The sequence below is a fragment of the Neovison vison genome, chromosome 12 (assembly GCF_020171115.1).
Source record: "Neovison vison isolate M4711 chromosome 12, ASM_NN_V1, whole genome shotgun sequence".
Lineage (NCBI taxonomy): Eukaryota > Metazoa > Chordata > Mammalia > Carnivora > Mustelidae > Neogale > Neogale vison.
In genome coordinates, this window is record NC_058102.1 from 52,058,023 (window position 1) to 52,077,426 (window position 19,404).

The following is a 19,404-nucleotide window of genomic DNA, read 5'->3' on the forward strand; positions in this document are numbered from 1 at the left end:
TTACTAGATACCCCTGGTATATAAACCTTCTTTCCATTCTGAAGGATCTGTTGTCCTGTGAGAGTGGGTTTTTTATTTTTTTTAAAGATTGTATGTATTGCAGAGAATTATTTTTATTGCATGCAAGCAAGAGGAGGGGCAGAGGGAGAGAGAGAATCTGAAGCAGACTTTGTGCTGAGCACAGTTTGATGGGGGTGCTCAGTCCCATGACCCGGAGATCATAACCTGAGCCAAAATCAAGAGTTGGACATGCTTAACCAACTAAGCCACCCAGTGCTCAAGAGTGCAGTTTATTTTTTTTTTTTTTTTTTTTTTTTTTTTTTTTTAAAGATTTTATTTATTTATTTGACAGAGAGAGGGAGAGAGATCACAAGTAGACAGAGAGGCAGGCAGAGAGAGGAGGAAGCAGGCTTACTGCTGAGCAGAGAGCCCGATGTGGGGCTCGATCCCAGGACCCTGGGATCACGACCTGAGCTGAAGGCAGAGGCTTTAACCCACTGAGCCACCCAGGCGCCCCTCAAGAGTGCAGTTTAAAGTAGAAAGTGTAGTTCTGGTATCTACTAGAATTTAGCAAAATACTTGATTAATTTTACTTTCCCCTTGGATGTTTAGGGTACTACTGATAGCAGTTTTACTGGAAGGTGCCTTGGAAACCTGTTAATTTTGGAGATGGCCCATATGGGAGCTCTTCCTTGGGGGCATCGAGGAATTTGTGTAGGACCTTTGAGGACAGTTTCTCTGAGGTGCCCCAGTTGATTACAAATGAGAAAATGGACCCTGGGCCAGCCATTTGATGATGGACTTCAAGGAGGGTATGATGTGGGAGACCGGGTAAGGCCATTAGTGTGGCGGACCTTTGTTTAGGATTTTGGTTCAAATCCTCTCAGTGTGTTTGGCTGTGGTCACAAGTTCAGTCAGGCCAGTGGCCTCTCATCCTATGTTCTGCCTTTTTATTAACTCACTAATCTCAGGAAATAATCCATTGCAAATAGGGCAGCTTGGTCGTATGGAATCTGGAGTGCCATAGGAAGAACACTTCCAACAGCCTTGAGATTCTGCCACAGATTCATCTTTTATTTCCATGTTTGGATAATAGAGCAATCTGTGCAGGCAGGGAAGACTCAGTATTGCTTTTTAAAATATCAGTTGATTTATTTCTAGATTTTCATGGTCTGTAAGAGGACTATGTTGGGGGGGGCGCCTGGGTGGCTCAGTGGGTTAGGCCGCTGCCTTCGGCTCAGGTCATGATCTCAGGGTCCTGGGATCGAGTCCCGCATCGGGCTCTCTGCTCAGCAGGGAGCCTGCTTCCTCCTCTCTCTCTCTCTCTGCCTGCCTCTCTGCCTACTTGTGATCTGTCTGTCAAATAAATAAATAAAATCTTTAAAAAAAAAAAAAAAGAGGACTATGTTGGTAATTGAAGATCTTGACTCTCATCCTTGGAATTATGCCATTCTGCTTCCCAAATCCATTTTTGGCCTTCACGAGGTTCTACCAATATGTGTACAAGCTGGTAAAGATCTGGCAGCCTGGGGTCATAGGCACTCATAAGGATTCTAAACTCTTCAGAAAACTCAAGGCTCTTCCGTAGGTTTAGGAAATTCTTTAGCTATGGCCCTTAGTTTGGTCTTTAACCAAGGAGTGAAAGAAATCTGAGAAGGATCACTTGCAGCATCAGGTGATTTTATTATTAAAGATAACAGTTTAAAAGTCTCTTCAGAGTGGAAAGGCAATTTTGACAGAATGAATAAAACATGGGGCATGGGGCACCTGGGTGGCTCAGTCGGTTAAGCGTCTGCCTTCGGCTCAGGTCATGATCCTAGGGACCTGGGATCAAGCCCTACCAGGGAGTCTGCTTCTCCCTGTTCAGCTCCCCCTCCTTGTGTTCTCTCTGTGTCAAATAAATAAAACCCTTTTAAAAATTAGTAAAACATGAGTACTCATATAAAGGAGGACAGAGAGGAGTGAGGAGTCAATTCAGTCCTATCGTCTGTTATTTTAGGTGCCTCTGTGTCTTCAATTTCTCCTTGGTCTTTTTGAAATGAATCTTCTAGTGAGGCTATTTTGGAATATTGAAGCCTTTTGGAAACCTCTGCATACCAATTAAAATAGGTATCCCATTCTTTCCATTTTAATTCAGGAACCCTTACTTTCAAATACATTTCTTTTTTTTAATTGAAGTATGGTTGATGTACAATATTATATTAGTTTCATGTGTACAACATAGTGTTCAACATTTATATACAATACACAGTGATCACCATAGTTCATCTGGCTACCCTCGATCACCGTACAAAGTTACTGCGTCATTAACTGTATTCCCTGTGTTGCACATTGCATCTGTGCGGCATCGGCATCTGTGTGTCTTATTTATTTAATAACTGGTAGTTTGTACCTTGTTATCGCCTTCCCCTATTTTGCCCACCCCCTCATGATCCTCCCCTCTGACAACCACCAGATTGTTCTCTGTATCTGAGTCTGCTTCTGTTTTGTTCATTTGGTTTTTCTAGATTCTACATGGAAGTGAAGTCATGGTATTTGTCCTTCACTGATTTATTTCATTTAGGATAATACCCTCTTAGTCCATCCATGTTGTCTCAAATGGCAAGATTTCATTCTTCTTGATGGCTGAGTAGTAGTCCATTGTATATATACACCACAGGCTCTTTATCCATCTGTCAGTGAACACTTAGGTTGCTTTCGTATCTTGGTGTTTGTAAATACTGCAGTGTGCATAGGGGCGCATACATCTTTCCAAATGATCTTTTAATTTTCTTCACATAAATACCCTGTAGTGGGATTACTAGATCGTAGGGTAGTTCTGTCTTTAACTTTTGAGGAACCTCCATACTGTTTAACATAGTGGCTGCACCATTTTGCATTCCCACCAAAAGTGCACGGAAATTCCACTTTCTATACATCCTCACCAACACTTATTTCTTGTCTTTTGAACATTAGCCATTCTGGTAAGTGTGTGGTGATCTCATTGTGGTTTTCACTTGAATTTCCTGATGAGTGATGTGAGCATCTTTCATGTGCCTTGGCCATCTATATGTCATCTTTGCAGAAATGTCTGCTTAGGTCCTTACCCACTTTCTAATTGGACTTTTTTTTTTTTTTTTTTTTTGAGAGACACACCAGCAGGGAGAGTGGGAGAGGGAGAGACAGGCTTCCCGCCTAGCAGGGAGCCTGATGAGGGCCTCAATCCCAGGACTCTGGAATCATGACCTGAGCCGAAGGCAGGCGCTTAACGACTGAGCCATCCAGGCATCCCTTTAATTGGACTTTTTAAAATACTGAGTTGTGTGAGGTCTATTTTGGACATTGACCCTTTATCAGTATATCATTTGCAAACATCTCTCATTTAGTAGGTTGCCTTTTCATTTTGTTGCTTCCTTCACCGTGCAAAAGCTTTTTAGTTTCAAGTGGTCCCACTTGTTTATTTTTGCCTTGTTGCCCTTGCCTGAGGAGACAGGCCCAAAAAAATATTCCTGTTTTCTTGTAAGAGTTTTATGCTTCTGGTTTAAGTCTTTGATCAATTTTGAGCTTATTTCTGTGTATGATATAAAAAAAAGTACTCCAGTTTCATTCTTTGGCATGTAGCCGTCTACTTCTCCTAGACCATTTATTAAAGAGACTATTTGGGGCACCTGGGTGGCATTGTCGGTTGAGTGTCTGACTCTTGGTTTTGGCTCAGGTGGTGGTCTCAGGATTGTGGGATTGGGCCCCACATCAGGCTCTGAGCTCAGTGTGGCATCTGCTTGAGAATTTTCTCTTTCCCTCTCCCTCTGTCCCTCCCCTGCTCTCTTTCTAAAGTAAGTCTTTAAAAAAGACCATCTTCGGGCGCCTGGGTGACTAATGGGTTAAAGCCTCTGCCTTCGACTCAGGTCTTGATCCCAGGGTCCTGGGATCAAGCCCCATGTCGGGCTCTCTGCTCAGCGGGGACCCTGCTTCCTCCTCTCTCTCTGCCTACTTCCCTGCCTACTTGTGATCCCTGTCTATCAAATAAATAAAATCTTAAAAAAAAAAAAAAAGACCATCTTTTCCCAATTGTATGTTCTTGCCTCCTTTGTCAAATATTAATTGACTGTATAAGCATGGGTTTGTTTCTGGACCCTATTCTGTGCCATTGACCTGTGTGTGTGTTTTTGTGTCAGTAGGGACTACCATTGAATCGTGGATTCCTTTGAGTAGTATGGACATTTAACAATATTAAGTCTTCCGGTTTCTTGAGTGTGGTGTATCTTTCCATTTATTTGTGTCATCTTTTATTTCTTTCATCCTTGTCTTTTTTTTTTTTTTAATATTTTATTTATTTATTTGACAGAGATCACAAGTAGGCAGAGAGGCAGGCGGAGAGAGAGGAAGAAGCAGGCTCCCTGCTGAGCAGAGAGCCCGATGCGGGACTCGATCCCAGGACCCTGAGATCATGACCTGAGCCGAAGGCAGCAGCTTAACCCACTGAGCCACCCAGGCGCCCTCTTTCATCCTTGTCTTAACGGTTTTCAGAGTACAGTTCTTTCGCCTGCTTGGTTAAATCACTCTTTTTGCTGCAACTGTACATGTGATTGCTTTCTTTTTCTCTCTTTCTCATGGTAGATTATTAGTATATTGAAAGACAACAGTTAATGTATATTAATTTTGTATCTGGCAACTTTATTGAATTCTTATCCTAATAGTTTCTTGGCGGAATCTTTATAGAGTTTTCTATATATAGATTCTTCTTGTTGCTTGCAAATAGTGTTTTACTTCTCTTCTCATTTGGACACCTTTTATTTCTTGTGCTTGTCTGATGTGACTAGGACTTCCAATCCTATGTTGAATAAAGTGGCAAAAGTAGGCATCCTGGTCTTGTTCCTAGTCTTAGGAGAAAAGCTTTCAGCTTATCACCATTGACTATGATGTTAGCTGTGGTTTTGTCATATGTGGCCTTTATTATGTTGAAGAATGTTCCCTAAATACCCACTTTGTTTTTATTATAAATGAATGTTGAATCTCATCAAATGCTTTTTCCACATCTGCTAAGCTGACCATCTGATTTTTTTTTTTTTTTTTAAGATTTTATTTAGGGAGAGAGGATAAGTAGTGGCGGGGAGGGGCAGAGGGAAGGGGAGACCAGACTCCCTGCTGAGCAAGGAGCCCGATGCAGGACTTGATCCTAGGACACCAAGATCATGACCTGAGCCAGAAGCAGACACTTAACCAACTGAGCCACCCAGGTGCCCCTGATTTTTCTATTAATGTGGTATATATTGATTGACTTGTATCCTTGCATCCATGGAATAAATCTTACTTGATCATGACATAATGATCTTTTTTAATGTATTGCTTAGTTCAGTGTGCTGACATTTTGTTGAGGATTTTTGCATCTGGGCTGATTAAGGATATTGGCCTACAATTTGTGTGTGTGGTATCTTTGTCTGGTTTTGGTATCCAGGTAGTGCCAGCCTTCTAGAATGAGAAATCTGGAAGCATTCCTTCCTCTTTGATTTTTGGAATAGTTTGAGAGGGATACATATTAATTCTTCTTTGTTAGAATTCATCTGTGAAGCCTGGTCTTGCACTTTTGTTTGGTGGGAGTTTGTTTTTTTGGGGGTTTTTTGTTTTTTATATTTTTTTCCAATTTATTTATTTTCAGAAAAACAGTATTCATTATTTTTTCACCACACCCAGTGCTCCATGCAAGCCGTGCCCTCTATAATACCCACCACCTGGTACCCCAACCTCCCACCCCTCCGCCACTTCAAACCCCTCAGATTGTTTTTCGGAGTCCATAGTCTCTCATGGTTCACCACCCCTTCCAATTTACCCAAAAGCACATACCCTCCCCAATGTTGTTGTTTTTTTTTTTTAAAGATTTTATTTATTTATTTGACAGAGATTACAAGTAGGCAGAGAGGCAGGCAGAGAGAGAGGAGGAAGCAGGCTCCCTGCTGAGCAGAGAGCCTGATGCGGGACTCGATCCCAGGACCCTGAGATCATGACCTGAGCCGAAGGCAGCGGCTTAACCCACTGAGCCACCCAGGCGCCCCTGGTGGGAGTTTTTTGATTACTGATTCAGTTTTGTTACTAGTAATAGGTCTGTTTAGATTTCCTGCTTCTTGATTCAGTCTTGGAAAATTGTATGTTCCTCGGGATTTACCTGTTTCTTGTAAGTTGTCCCTTTCCATGTAACTTCTCTCACTTCTGATTTTATTTGGTCCCTGTTTTTTTCTTGGTAAGTTGGACAAACATTTATCAATTTTATCTTTCCGAATAACCAGGTTTTCTTTAAAGATTTTATTTATTTACTTGATAGAGAGCAAGCAAGAACAAGTAGGCAGAGCGGCAAGCACAGGGAGAGGGGAAGCAGACTCCCTGCCCAGCAGGGAGCCCAACTCAGGGATTCAGTCCAGGACCCCGAGCTAGAAGGCAGACGCTTAACCAGTTGAGCCATCAGGTGCCCCAAAGAACCAGCTTTTAGTTTCGCTGATCTTTTCTATTGTTTTTTAGTCTCAGTTTCATTTATTTGTGCTCTGATCTTTTTATTTGCTTTAGTCTACTAACTTTGGGTTTTGTTCTTTTTTAGTTTCCTTATAAAGGTGTAAGGTTGAGATTTTTCTAGATTCTTGAGGTGGACTTGTATCTCTATAAACCTCCCTCTTTTTTCCTTTTTTGAAGATTTTATTTATTTGAGAGAGCAAGCAGTGGGTGGGGGAGGTAGACTCCCTGCTGAACAAGGAGCCTGATGCAGGGCTCCATCCCATGACCCGGGGACCATGACCTGAGCCAAAGGCAGACACGTACCTGAATGAACCACCTAAGCACCCCTAAACTTTCCTTAAAATTGTTTTTGCTCTGTCTTCTACGTTTTGAACTGTTGTGCTTCCATTTGCATTTGTTTCGGGGTATTTTTTTTTTTCTCTTCTTTGTTGACCCGTTGGTTGTTTAATAGCATGTTGCTCTTAGCCTGCATGTGCGTTTCTTCCAGTTTTCGTTTTTTGTTTTTGTTTTTGAGGTTTTTGTCTTGGCTCTTTTTTTTTTTTAAAGATTTTATTTATTTTACAGGGAGAGAGATCACAAGTAGGCGGGGGTGAGGGGAGCAGGCTCCCTGTGGAGCAGAGAGCCCGATGTAGGGCTCGATCCCAAAACCCTGGGATCATGACCTGAGCTGAAGGCAGAGGCCTTAACCCACTGAGCCACCCAGGTGCCCTGCCTTGGCTCTTTTCTTTGGAACATACTGTCTCATTTTTCCTCTCAGTTTAAATATATTTGTTTCTGTGTATTAAGTAGATCGGTTACATCTCCTGTATTAAAGAAGTGGCTTTATGCCAAAGGCATCCTAGGGGACCCAGTAGTGCCAATTCCTCAGGTCACCCAAGCCATGTGTCCCAGGGATGTCCATGTGGGGTGTGCACACCCTCCTGTGTCTTCGCTGGGTTGTGGTTGGTGTGGACTCCCCGGCGTGCAGGGCAGTTCTCTGGTGCAGCGGCTGCAGTAGTTGTGGGCAGGGCAGCCTTCCGGTGCTGCTCACTGCGAAGTCCAGCTGCAGCTGTTGCAGGAACGCTCATGTGCAGAGCTGCTCCCGTCGCAGGTGCATTCATGGCAGGGAGGGGGAGGTTGTGCAGTGCCAGGCAAAGCCTCCCACTGTGTGTGGCACAGCAAGAGGTCACTTGGGAAGGTTCTGGTGCTATCTGAGCTGTGTGCCAGGTGTGTCAGGGTCAAGTGTGTTTCCTAACTCAGGGATTTGGTCTACTTGTCCCCATTAAGGCCCATTTTAACTCTGGACTGTTTTTAGTAAGATTTTGCCACTTTCGTAAATACCTCTAACTTCAGGAACCATAGTTTTTAGATACAAAGTATACAAGTGTGCCAGTACACTAGACTTAATTAGCTAAGACTTTGGATTTCTCAGTGCCAATTTTAAGTATCTAAAAAGGATGTGCCACTGGGTTGGGGGTTGGTGTTTTACAGTGTACCTTTGTTGCACAGAAATTTTCTTGAAGTTGGTGGATGACCAAATGTCCATGTAACCAATCCTATGACCAGTTTCCTATCATAAGAGTTGTCTTAGGGATGACAGGCACTGTAAGATACTCATGTCCTCCAATTTTTGTGGCTTTTTGGCTTCCAAAATCCTCATTAGCAATAGCTTTTATGTACACAAAAGATGACAAAGAAATATGTGCCTTTCTCTGCTCGGCAGGAAGCCTGCTTCCTCCTCTCTCTCTGCCTGCCTCTCTACTTGTGATCTCTGTCAAATTAAAAAAAAAAAAAAGTATGTGCCTTAACATCCTAGTAGTAACTAAGAAAGGTTTACTGGGGACTGGCCAAGAGAAGGCTGTGTGTACCACCAGCAATTCCCAACATGGACTAAACCAGCAAATCCCAGCAAATAGGGACTGTGGACTGTAAAGAGGTTCCACATAACTGGGAAATGCAAATTGAACCAAGGGCTGGGGAACTGGGTTCTGAATGGAACATTCTGCCATCTGAAGGTGACTAAGTCCTGGACTGGAAAGCCAATTAGACTAGGATCACAACTTGGAATCTCAGAAATGGTAAAAGGACCATGAACTCAAAAATGGGTTTGTGAGGAGGTAAGAGGTGCACCTTGGTTGAGCATCTGATTCTTGATCTCAGCTTGGGTCTTTTTTTTTTTTTTTTCAAAGATTTTATTTATTTATTTGACAGAGAGAAATCACAAGTAGGCAGAGAGGCAGGCAGAGAGAGAGAGGAGGAAGCAGGCTCCCTGCCGAAGGCAGCGGCTTAACCCACTGAGCCACCCAGGCGCCCGGGTCTTTTTTTTTTTAAAGATTTTATTTATATATTTGACAGAGATCACAAGTAGGCAGAGAGAGAGAGGGGAAGCAGGCTCCCTGTCGAGCAGAGAGCCCGATGTGGGGCTCGATTCCAGGACCCTGGGATCACGACCCAAACCAAAGGCAGAGGCTTTAACCCACTGAGCCACCCAGGTGCCCCTCAGCTTGGGTCTTGATCTAGGGTTATGAGTTCAAGCCTCAAGTCTATGCCCAGCATGGAGCCTACTTTAAAAAAAAAAAAAAATAGGTTTGCCAAGTATCATTCCCAGGGTTCTCGTTGTCCCAGCCTGCTGTCAGAGGTTTGATTCAACTCCTGGCACTGCCATCTGCTGTAAAAATCTATTCAGTGATTCATGAATCAGGCAGCAGCTCATCTGCGATAGAAGGTAGTAGCCTCTGTAGAGCTGTAGAAAAGGGAAATTTATTAAGGTGGAAAGGGGGTGGATATAGAAATTATTAACAAAGAATGCATTGTTTCAGCTAAGGTTACCCTCCCGAGGGGAACAGGAAGGTCTGTGGGGCAGAGTACCTCATTAGTGCTAACCAGGTAATTCCAAGTTGACTGGTGAAGTTACGTTCCTGGAGGATTGCAGCTGCAACTAGCTTAGGTGTTAAGTCTTGGTTTGTTGATGTGGAGTTTAGTACAAGTGACTCCATTTTGGGCCTGCTATCTCCTTTTTAACACCGCAAGCCAGACTCGACTCTTGATTAGTAAACCTATAGACCATTTTAGGAGCGCATTCTAACCTGATCTCTCTATCCTGCATCTCTTTACTCCATCTCTAGATTCTGCTACTAGGATGATTTTTCTAAAGCACAGCCTTGGTTTTATTCTGTCTAATGACCACCCTTTCTCTCCATTCCTTGTCTAAAAGCTGGATTTCGGGAAACTGTGCTCATATTGTCGTTTTGATCCAAAACTTCCTTTCACTACTTTAACCTTATTCCTTTCACCATTTGTGTTCCTGTCTTAGACTCTCCCGTTTCAAATGCTGTTGCTTCTTTCCTTTCACTCCACTAATGCTCAGTGAAGAATAAGTGAGTTCCAGTATGTATGGTATCTTCATTCCAACCAAGAACTTAGAACCTGTTATAGTCCGTAGCACACTAGCCATTTTTAATATTTAATTTTTAGCCTTGTGTGTATTTGGCTATAAATTTCTTCATCAGATAGGTTTAGAAGAATTTTTTTAATGTTTTATTTATTTTACAGGGAACACATGTCGGGGCAGGGGCGGGTAGAGCAAAGGAGAGGAACCCAAGTGGACTCCACGCTGAACTCGAACCCAATACAGGGCTTGATCCCACGACCCCACTATCAGACCTGAGTTGGACTTTTGGCCAACTGCCCCAGCCAGGTGTCCCTAGAAGAATTCTTACGAGTTATAGTTTCCATTCCCATCCTGCTTCACAGAGGTATGAATGCTCAAAGCATTTTCTATCATCTGTCAGTGCTCTGAAATACCAAACATGACAGAAGCCTTTATCTGCATCAGGTTTTCCCATTCTCTGCAGCTACTGAATGAATAGTCCAATCGATTTGACCCGCCGCTCCCCGTTAGTAGAATAGAACTCTGTGATCCTAATCACAGTCTGTACGCCTCACAGAAACCACTTTTGCTCTTCCTTCCAGAAAGGTGCCAGCAATCTGACTTGGCGATCAGATGTCTTGGTGGAATATCAAGGAGAAGGCCGTAATGTCACCGACCCAACCTGTCCTTTGCTGAGTCCTGGAGTATCGGTGAGTAGTAGCTTCAGTTGGCTTAGACAGTTTTCTTACCAGTAGCACAGCAAGGCATTGGCTTAGATGTGTCAAGTATTAAAACCCTTAATCTGAGTCTTGGTCCTCTTTCACTTGACTTTGTCACTTGACTAGAAATTAGTAGGCCAGACAAATTTAGTAATCCTGAAAATGATGTTTCTGACCTATTGTCAGAATGTGCACCTTGAATTCTTCATTTTTCCTATCCAGCACATGTATCTACCCATATTCTTTTTCATTCCCCTTCTTGTTTTCCTCTCCTTCCCAATAGTGGTACCATTGTTTATGGGGGAGGTTAGCAGCAGCCCTCAGAAGAGATACGGGGTCACCACAGTTATATGTAACTGCCATCATAAGTGTCTTGCTTGGTGACAGTCAGGTTGGTCATGAAGGTGGTGGGAGCAATGTTGGCCTCACTTTGGATGATGCAAAATAGGAAAGTCAACTCCAGAGAGAAGCCCAATACCAAAGTGTAAGGAAGTCGGTAAGGACAACATGAAAACATTAAATTACCTGCAGCTGATTCCACAAAGCTCACTTGAGCCTTTTTCTCTAACCTGTTAAGATGACAGTTCCTAACAGACCTTAGACGTGACTCCTAGGAGATTCATTTCATCTCCCTAGCATCTATCCCATCCATTTTCCAGTTGCTCACTGCAACACATTCTTGTCATGAGATTAGCACACGGTGATGGCAAGAGTCTGTAAGCAGAACTACCACAAATATCCTTAATCAAGTGTGCCACAAGTAAAGAACAAAGCCCCACATCTACCTTTGATTTACTTCTCTGTGGAAAGTTCCCTAATTTCTATCCAGTGGTAGGTCTGGCTTGAGCCAACTGGGTTGCCCCTGTAGACAGGCGGTATTTGTTCCTATAGAACTCTCCTGATCTAACTTTCTGAATATCCCTACAGCAATGTTTCCCAGACTGTGTCTGTGAAGATGCTTACAATAACACCTACGCCTGTGTGAGGACCCTGTCGGCGCACTGGAATTTACAGTATTGTGAGTTCGATGACCAGGAGGTAAGAAGGCAGAAGACAGAGTGTCTCCCCCACCCCCTTGCGTGCTAGTGCCCATGCTCTGCTGGCTGGTCGAGATAGCAGAAGAATAACAATTCCAAGGCCGTTTTCTAAGGAAGATAGGTTTCTTATCTGTACTTATACTGAGGCTTCCTTCCATTCAAAAAATAGAGGGGCGCCTGGGAGACTCGGTCAGTTAAGTGTCTTGACTCTTGTTTTGGCCCAGGTTGCGATCTCAGGGTCCTGAGACTAGGCCCCGCACTCCGCACAGAGTCTGCTTGGAACTTTCTCTCCCTCCTCCTCTGCCCTCCCCCAACTCACGTGTGCTTGCGCTCTTTCTCTAGTCTTTATTTATTTATTTATTTATTTATTTTTTAATGAACATATTTTTATCCCCAGGGTACAGGTCTGTGAATAGCCAGGTTTACATACTTCACAACACTCACCATAGCACATACCCTCCCCAATGTCCATAACCCCACCCCCCAGCAACCCTCAGTTTGTTTTGTGTCTCTCTCTAATCTTAAAAAACAAAAACAAAAAAACAGAATTCCACGAAGCCATACTGCGTTTCTCTAGCTGTGCCCTTTCTGGATGGGCTCTTCTGCACCCCTCGCACCAGTCACACACACTTGAAAGGCACCGGCCACTTGTTCAGATTGCTGCATGCCTGCTCTGTTTGCTTCCCCGCTAGGTTGGGGCCACAGTAAGACACCTCAACTTCTGTGGAGGTAGAAGGAGTTGGGACATTTGCCAGAAGGCTAACAACCAGCTTGTTCGAAACTCTCGTCCCCACAACAGCCTAGCCCAGAGCTGCTCAAGTAGATGAGCAGTGGGCAATCAAAAGCCAAACCAGAGGCGCCATGCTTGTGAGAAGGTGGCTTTCAGCACCCAGAGACCATTTATGGACGGAGACCCCCCGCCCTGCGGTCCTTCGTGCTTTCACACTGTTCATCAGCACGTGCCTAGCTGGCATCCCACATCTTGCCCTGTGGAGCCGACACTCACTGTGTTTCTTGGAAATGGACTTGCTCACCACTCGTTTGTGGGTCAGAAGCACTTTGGACAGCAGGCAGAAGAGCATCGTTCAGAATCGGTTCTTGTTCCTCCTTCCCTGTAATGTTTAACTGTCATTTTCCTAGCCTGTCCCTTGGAGAATAAAGTACAGAGCTGGGGGGAGAGGAGATAACAGTGATATTAGATCTGTCTAGTGTCAGAAATAATGGGATTGTGTCCTTTCCCAGTTGGTGTCGGACATCCAAAACTGCTTTTTACTTAATTTTTTTTTAAAGATTTTATTTATTTTTTTGAGAGAGAGAGTATGAGAAGGGGGAGGGTCAGAGGGAGAAGCAGACTCCCTGCCAAGCAGGTAGCCCGATGCGGGACTCGATCCCGGGACTCCAGGATCAGGACCTGAGCCAAAGGCAGTCGCTCAACCAGCTGAGCCACCCAGGCTTTTTAAAACACAAAAGTATAGCATCTGTACAACACAGGCTAGAGTACTTTCATATTTATTCTCATTTGAGTCTTAACAATTCTAACACAAAAATAAACCTTCAAATGTCAAATCTCACTTCTATAACAATATTAGCACTGAGTCTACTTTCTGAGACCTTGCTATTTGAGGGTCCTACATTCTCTTCTCTGCTTTTATTAGGAACGATAGTAAATTTGTCCTCCTGTCTCTGCCGAAGAGCACAGGGTGTCCTGAAGGCCTGTTTCCAGCATGTGGGCCTTGAACCTGAAGTCCCTTAACCCAAGAAACATGCTCTGTGGTCTTGCGTTTACCCTCAGGCTCTGAGACCAGATGGTGTTCTCCTGGGGACTGCACTGTCCACCTCGTCCCTTCCCGTTTAGAAATCACGCACACGGGGAGTACTTCAACTATAATGCTTGCTCTTAACCTTTCCCCATCTTTTCCTTCTTGTAGGTATTTGTAGAAGTGTACAACCTAACTGCAGATCCGGACCAAATCACGAACATTGCTAAAAGTATAGACCCAGAGCTTTTAGGAAAGATGAACTACCGGCTAATGATGTTACAGTCCTGTACTGGACCAACCTGTCGCACTCCAGGAGTGTTTGACCCTGGGTAAGTTTCCACTGTCTTCGATGGCTTTGACAAGTTGTCTATAGCAATCATGCCATTCTTGAAGCCAGAGGCAGCCTGAGGCGTCCTTTTGTCTCTGAGCTGTTTCTCTCATTATTCTCCATTGTAGTAGGAATACTGCATCTTCATGCATTCACCTCCTGTGCTCAGAAAGTAAGCTCTTTCAAACTTCTGCTCTCCGGTGCCAGTTGCTGCTTTAGCTGGAAGCCTAGCCCTGCTCACTGCCACATGGGACTCTCCTCCCTCCCCTTCCTTGTGTGATTCTTGTCATGGTACCAACTTGATTGCACTGGTGACAGGTGGGGTTTCTTTAAAGTAAGCCGACCGAGTGCTGCCCTGTTCCCTAGCACTTTCAAGAGGATAAGCCTTCATTTCACTTCTCAGAAACCCCAACTAGAGAAACTTAAATGCTTGCCAGTAAATTTAATGTGCTAAACACACAAAATGAAGTAGAAAGTATAGACTCTAAAATGTTGAAATGCATAAGACCACATAGTATATGGAGGGAGAAAAGATTTTGATCGCCTACTAAGCCAACCCTCATCCTCTCACTCAGTACTCTGAAGTAACTTCTCTCCAGTGACACTGGGTCTTAGTCTTAGCACACCATGAATCTGAACTGCCTACAGCAAGAAACTTGGCATTTTATGCTTGAAGACTATGAACTCTAAAGTTGAATTTTCACTAGAAAAGGATTTAGTTATTTTGATTGATGTCCTGAGCTGATGGAAAATAATAACTGAAGTAGTAACTCAATTATTTAGCTTTGTGTGAGCAGTCTTCAGTAATATATAAGCATATATTACTAAGTTGTATACTGTAATATACAACAATATGTTGTATATTGTAATATAATATACAACTTAGTAATATATGTGATGAGCAGAGAAAATGGATTATAGATAGTTTATTAAAGAAATGTAGGGGCACCTGGATGGCTCTCTTCAGCATCCAACTCTTCATTTCAGCTTAGGTCATGATCTCAGTCTCATGGAATTGAGCCCTGCATCAGGCTCTGAACTCAGCTAACAAGAATCTGCTTAAGATTCTCTCCCCTCCATTTCTCCCTGCTCCTGTTCTCTAGAAAGAATCTTTAAGAAACCCAAAAAACCCCACTTTTCCTAAATGCTGCATATAAAGCCAGAGAGAGACACGGTGGCCAGCAAACAAATTAGGTAACGATATAAAATTACGATAAATATTGTCTTTTTATATCACTTAAGCCTTCTTTTATATGGCTAGCTTTGCGCAGTGGCAGTATCGTAGCCAGTGAGGTTTATCCGAGGCGCAATTATTGCTAATTGAACTTTTACATGGGTAACCCTGTTAATGCAGTCATCAGTCAAGCATTCTGACTGCCCAGCTTGGAGCTTTTCTCCAGGTGAGTGAAATGCAGCCTCACTCAGGCCCATTCCTTGAGGTAGGAAATTCATTCTCTAAAGTACAAGACACAAGACTTCTGGTTGACACATGATGATTTTGTGATTTCCGGCAGCTGCTTCGCTCAGAATGTTTTATCAAAATGAAATGAGATGTCTAGAGCAGTCTCTGGATGACTCTTGGAACTTAAACCCATCCTCTAATTGAATCTCAAATGGAGGCTGAGCATCAGACCTGAAGTGTTAGGACTGGAGATAGAACGTCCAAGCAGCCGCGCTGAGCCCTTGGCTAAATTTGCCCAAGCGTCACCATTAGAGCTGACAGAGCAAGACCTCCTGACTCCCAGGCAAGCTTTGTTTGATGAAACTCTAAATAAATTGTCTTGCTACGAAGCTTATAACCGAGACTGTAGATGCCGGCTTTCCTCATGTTAGCCTCAGCTATTTCACCCGCCTGGTTGCTTTTAAATTCCTTAGCAGTACCTTATTCTTTCCCACCACACACCTAGGCCTGTGGAATCCTCTGAAAATGGAGGTCAGCAGACTAAATCCTATAGGCCCAGTCCAGCCACCACCCTTTGAAAATAGCCACATTCATTCATTTACATACAACAACGTTGAGTCGTTGGGACAGAGAGTGTATGGCTCACCCTTGTTCTCAAGTAATGCTGGTTAAGTTTATCCCAAAAAATTGCAGATAAAAGTAAAATACAGTGTTATGTCTAGACTACACATGTAAATTGTCTTTCCAGCTAATCTACTTTAATTTTTACCAGTGAAGGAAAAGAGTAAAAGCTGAATGGTAGGTATTTCAGAGGAATTGAACTGCCTTACTATTTTAGTGGTAGCCATAGGTTAATGACCTACCTCAGTTCATGATGAGCCAGTTGGAAACTACTGGAGTCTGATGTGCACACCTGTGCTGCTACCTATCTTTCTGTCTGAATGGTGAATGGAAGGGCTTTGAAGCAGCTGCTAGGGTTCCAGCAAGGGCTAGACTGCCATTAGGCCGCTTTCAACCCTCAGGATGCCTCCAAACCGCCCCTAAAAAGAGGGGGGGGGACCTACCTCAAATCTTGCCGCCTCCTAATGCCTCTCAAGAATAACCTTGTTTTTCTCCTCTTTGCTTTTCACTACATTGTTCTGTGCTTGCTTCCTTGTGCTGGAAATGCTCTTAATTATCCAGTGCTTCTGTTCTGTACTACAGACTTTGCTACTGGATTCCTTTCTAGAAATGATTTAATGGGTCCTTCGATCTTCCTTCCTGCCATCCTTTCCACTGAACATTCTGACTAAAGTACTCAGTGGCTAACTCGGGTTAACGTGACATCCTTTTTCTCCCTTCCCCAGATACAGGTTTGACCCTCGTCTCATGTTCAGCAATCAGGGCAGTGTCAGGACTCGAAGGTTTTCAAAACCTCCTCTGTAGCAACCTCTGCACTGGGTCCCTGCACGCCTCTGTCTGAAGAAGTGATTGTAGTAAGTATCTGTAGCTAGTCCGCAAGACCGCGCCTGAAGACTTTCTGGACTGGCTCTAGGTCCCATCTGAAAAGGCAACCCAGTCAGCTGACCACCTTGTGCAATGTGTTAAACTGTGAACTCTGCCCCTCCGTCAGGGATGGCTGGCCCTGACTCCTCGTTCAGCTAATCACAATGCTCCCTTCCCTGGGGTTCCAGTTCCTGATGATTCCCCAAGTGATCAGAGTCTGAATTTGTAAGTCCATTCAGATAAATGGCGGTACTTTGGGGGGGGTGTATTTTACAGCTCAACCACTTCACTCTCACAAATACCAACATCACACGCCTTGAGTAACCATCAGAGCAAGAAGTACCACCGTTGTCAGATTAGTGGAAATACATTGTTTATAATATCCACATCACAATGTGTTAAGGTCACAAATTCCAAACCTGTCTGTCAACCAAGCACTGTTTTCTGTTGTTGGGTTTTTTCTTGTTTTCGTTTCTTTCGCATTCTGGGCTGGTGCTACACTGAAAGAGAACAGTTAAGTTTTCGGTAAAGGCTAATTCCAGGTAGTTCTTAAAAGGTGACAGCCATTTCCTTCCATCTCCTTCCAGGCTGCTCACCACATGCTAACCACAAGAGGGAACGTCTCTTCTCTTGATTATTACCCCTCTGAGATCTGAACAACAAAGTGGCTTAGGGATCTCAGCAGAGAGAAAGAACTTCTAAGGGCTGGTGAAGGTTGCACTTTGAGGGCCTCTGCGGCCGGGCTCACAGCTTGACGGGTGGACGGGCTGCAGCTGGGACGGCATAAGTGCCTGTGTGGCAGGAGCCTGGGTTTGGTTTTGACTCCGCATTTTGTGGACATTCTGTTCCTCCAGCACAGGTGACGCGGAGTTCCAGCTTGCTTCACCCTACTCTCTTCCCTTATAGAGAAGTTTGCCTGAGGGTTTGGAGTCTCGCGTAATTTGGGCGTCATTCACTGTTCCCTGTCCAAGCCAGACCTTGGGGAGGTTTCCTGACTGTACAGAACACCTACATTAGTAGGTTTCCGGGCTCCAAGACCAATCTGGTTTCTACTGGTTTCTTCACAAGAAAGCTAATCTGTGGTTGGAACAGCAGGGGGAGGAGGAAGAGGGCTGTGGTTTATAACCTGTTCAACTCAGGCAATAGTGATTTTAGCTTTATTTAAGGTCTTAGGTCGAGCTTTAAGCACTTTGTAAGACATGGCTGTAAGCAGCATCTCTATCAGAACTCCAGATCTGGAGCCATGTTGGGTTAATAGCCTTTGGGTTGTTCCTTTACCTCATGCAATCCCAGTAACTGTGGTGGTATTCAGAGGTGAAATTGGCAAGTAAAATGAACACCTCTGCTGTGAATGTTTTAGGGGAAGATATTCTAAATATTTTGTGATTAAAAGCAAACTACAATGTTACATATGGGTATCAGCTTTATTCTACACTTTGATTCTTAACATTAATCAGTCAACTTCTATCTTAGTCAAAGTTGACCATAGTTATTCCCGAATAAAAAGAAACCAACTCTTACCAGGTCTTATATTGTGATGTCCTATTTTTCAGTTTTCTGATGCTGGTTCCTGAGAGCAGGTAAAGTCATAAGAGTGACCCAAGTCCGCTGCCCACAGGAACCTTGCCACACTGCTCTGAACACTCAGCGGACCATGTTTGGGTGGTGGGGATGGGATGCCCGCTCTGTGGTACCTCCTGCCTCCTGTATTTGGTACATTTCCTACTAACTTGGGAATGGCCTATAATCTGACTTTTTCTTAGACTGGCTTCATTCTGGATCTATACTAAAATCATCTCAAGTTCATAGCCTAGCAGACTACAAAATGCACTGAACTTTACAGAATGTATGTACAAGGAACACATTGCAAGAGGCTTGGCTTCTTTCTCTCCTAACTGTATGAATTTGGATTTTGATTATTTTCTCTTTTACGAAGGCCAGGTCTGGACTGGTTGGTGCCCTTCAGAGGAGAAAATTGTATAACCATTAGGAGTGACCCAAGGCCACAGGAATGAACAGAGATTTTTGCCTTGTAAGATTTCCTATTAAAAGCTTCCCCTCAAATATCCAGTGGAGAACCCCTTTTGACCATCTTTGGATTTGACCAACAATACTATTGTAAAGTGTGTTTTAATTCACAATACTAAGGGTTTGTACAAAATACTGACCATAGCCATGGAAGTTATACCTTGGCGTGTGAGAAATATTCTTAAAATTTATTTTTGGTGTCTCAGGATTAGTGCTTTAAGAAAAGACAGACTGTTCCAGGGTCCTTATTAAGGTAAAGCAAAGGATATTTCCACCATTGATCCACCAATGAATTAGGTGGAGTATTTGGGTTCTTTACTTTGACCACTTAGGTCCCATGACCTCTGTGAATTCCTGTGTTTGTGTCATCTGTTCCTAAAAGTTACTCTGCCCTGGCTTTGTGTCATCTCAGTCACCTGACTTAGAAAGTGCCCTTCAAAAGACCCTGTTCACTGCTGCACTTTTCAACAAATTAAAATTTATTTCTGTTCTAGTGGGAATGTGTCCTTTGTTTTAGTCCACAAGTAGTCATTCTGACAAGATGCTGGTTCATCTTTTTGTCACTCACCTAAGACTGGAGAACAGGCCTTTACTCCTTGGGTGCTGTAGTCTCCACCTGGAAAGCTCTTCTGTACGTGCTCTCTTGCTGACTGATAGCCTTGAATGAGGACCATGGAGAAAAATGATAAATCTTTTTGCATTTACCACTTGCAGGAAAAGTCTTTTCCTGGCAGACTTTATATTAGGTACAAGTAAGCTTAACTTCTAAGGTGCTTTCCCTTGATGTCCATTCATGTGATGTAGTGCCCTAAACAA

At 43.6% G+C, this 19,404-nt stretch overlaps 1 protein-coding gene and 1 pseudogene across 2 annotated transcripts in view; both read left to right on the forward strand.

Annotated features, from left to right (window-relative positions):
* Nucleotides 1-19,084, forward strand: part of GNS (glucosamine (N-acetyl)-6-sulfatase) — a 58,554-nt gene extending 39,470 nt beyond the window's left edge. The window contains exons 11-15 of one of the 2 annotated variants that reach the window (XR_006381407.1): nt 10,432-10,539; nt 11,476-11,586; nt 13,514-13,674; nt 16,422-16,550; nt 18,114-19,084. Coding sequence is in view for 1 of the 2 variants with exons in the window: in XM_044228992.1 (XP_044084927.1) it covers nt 10,432-10,539; nt 11,476-11,586; nt 13,514-13,674; nt 16,422-16,500 (459 nt within the window). In the remaining variant the exon portion in view is untranslated. Of the gene's footprint in view, nt 1-10,431; nt 10,540-11,475; nt 11,587-13,513; nt 13,675-16,421 lie in introns of both variants that reach the window. The other variant, XM_044228992.1, reaches the window with a different exon arrangement.
* Nucleotides 14,933-15,083, forward strand: LOC122892751 (annotated as a pseudogene).
* Nucleotides 19,085-19,404: the final 320 nt, after the last annotated feature.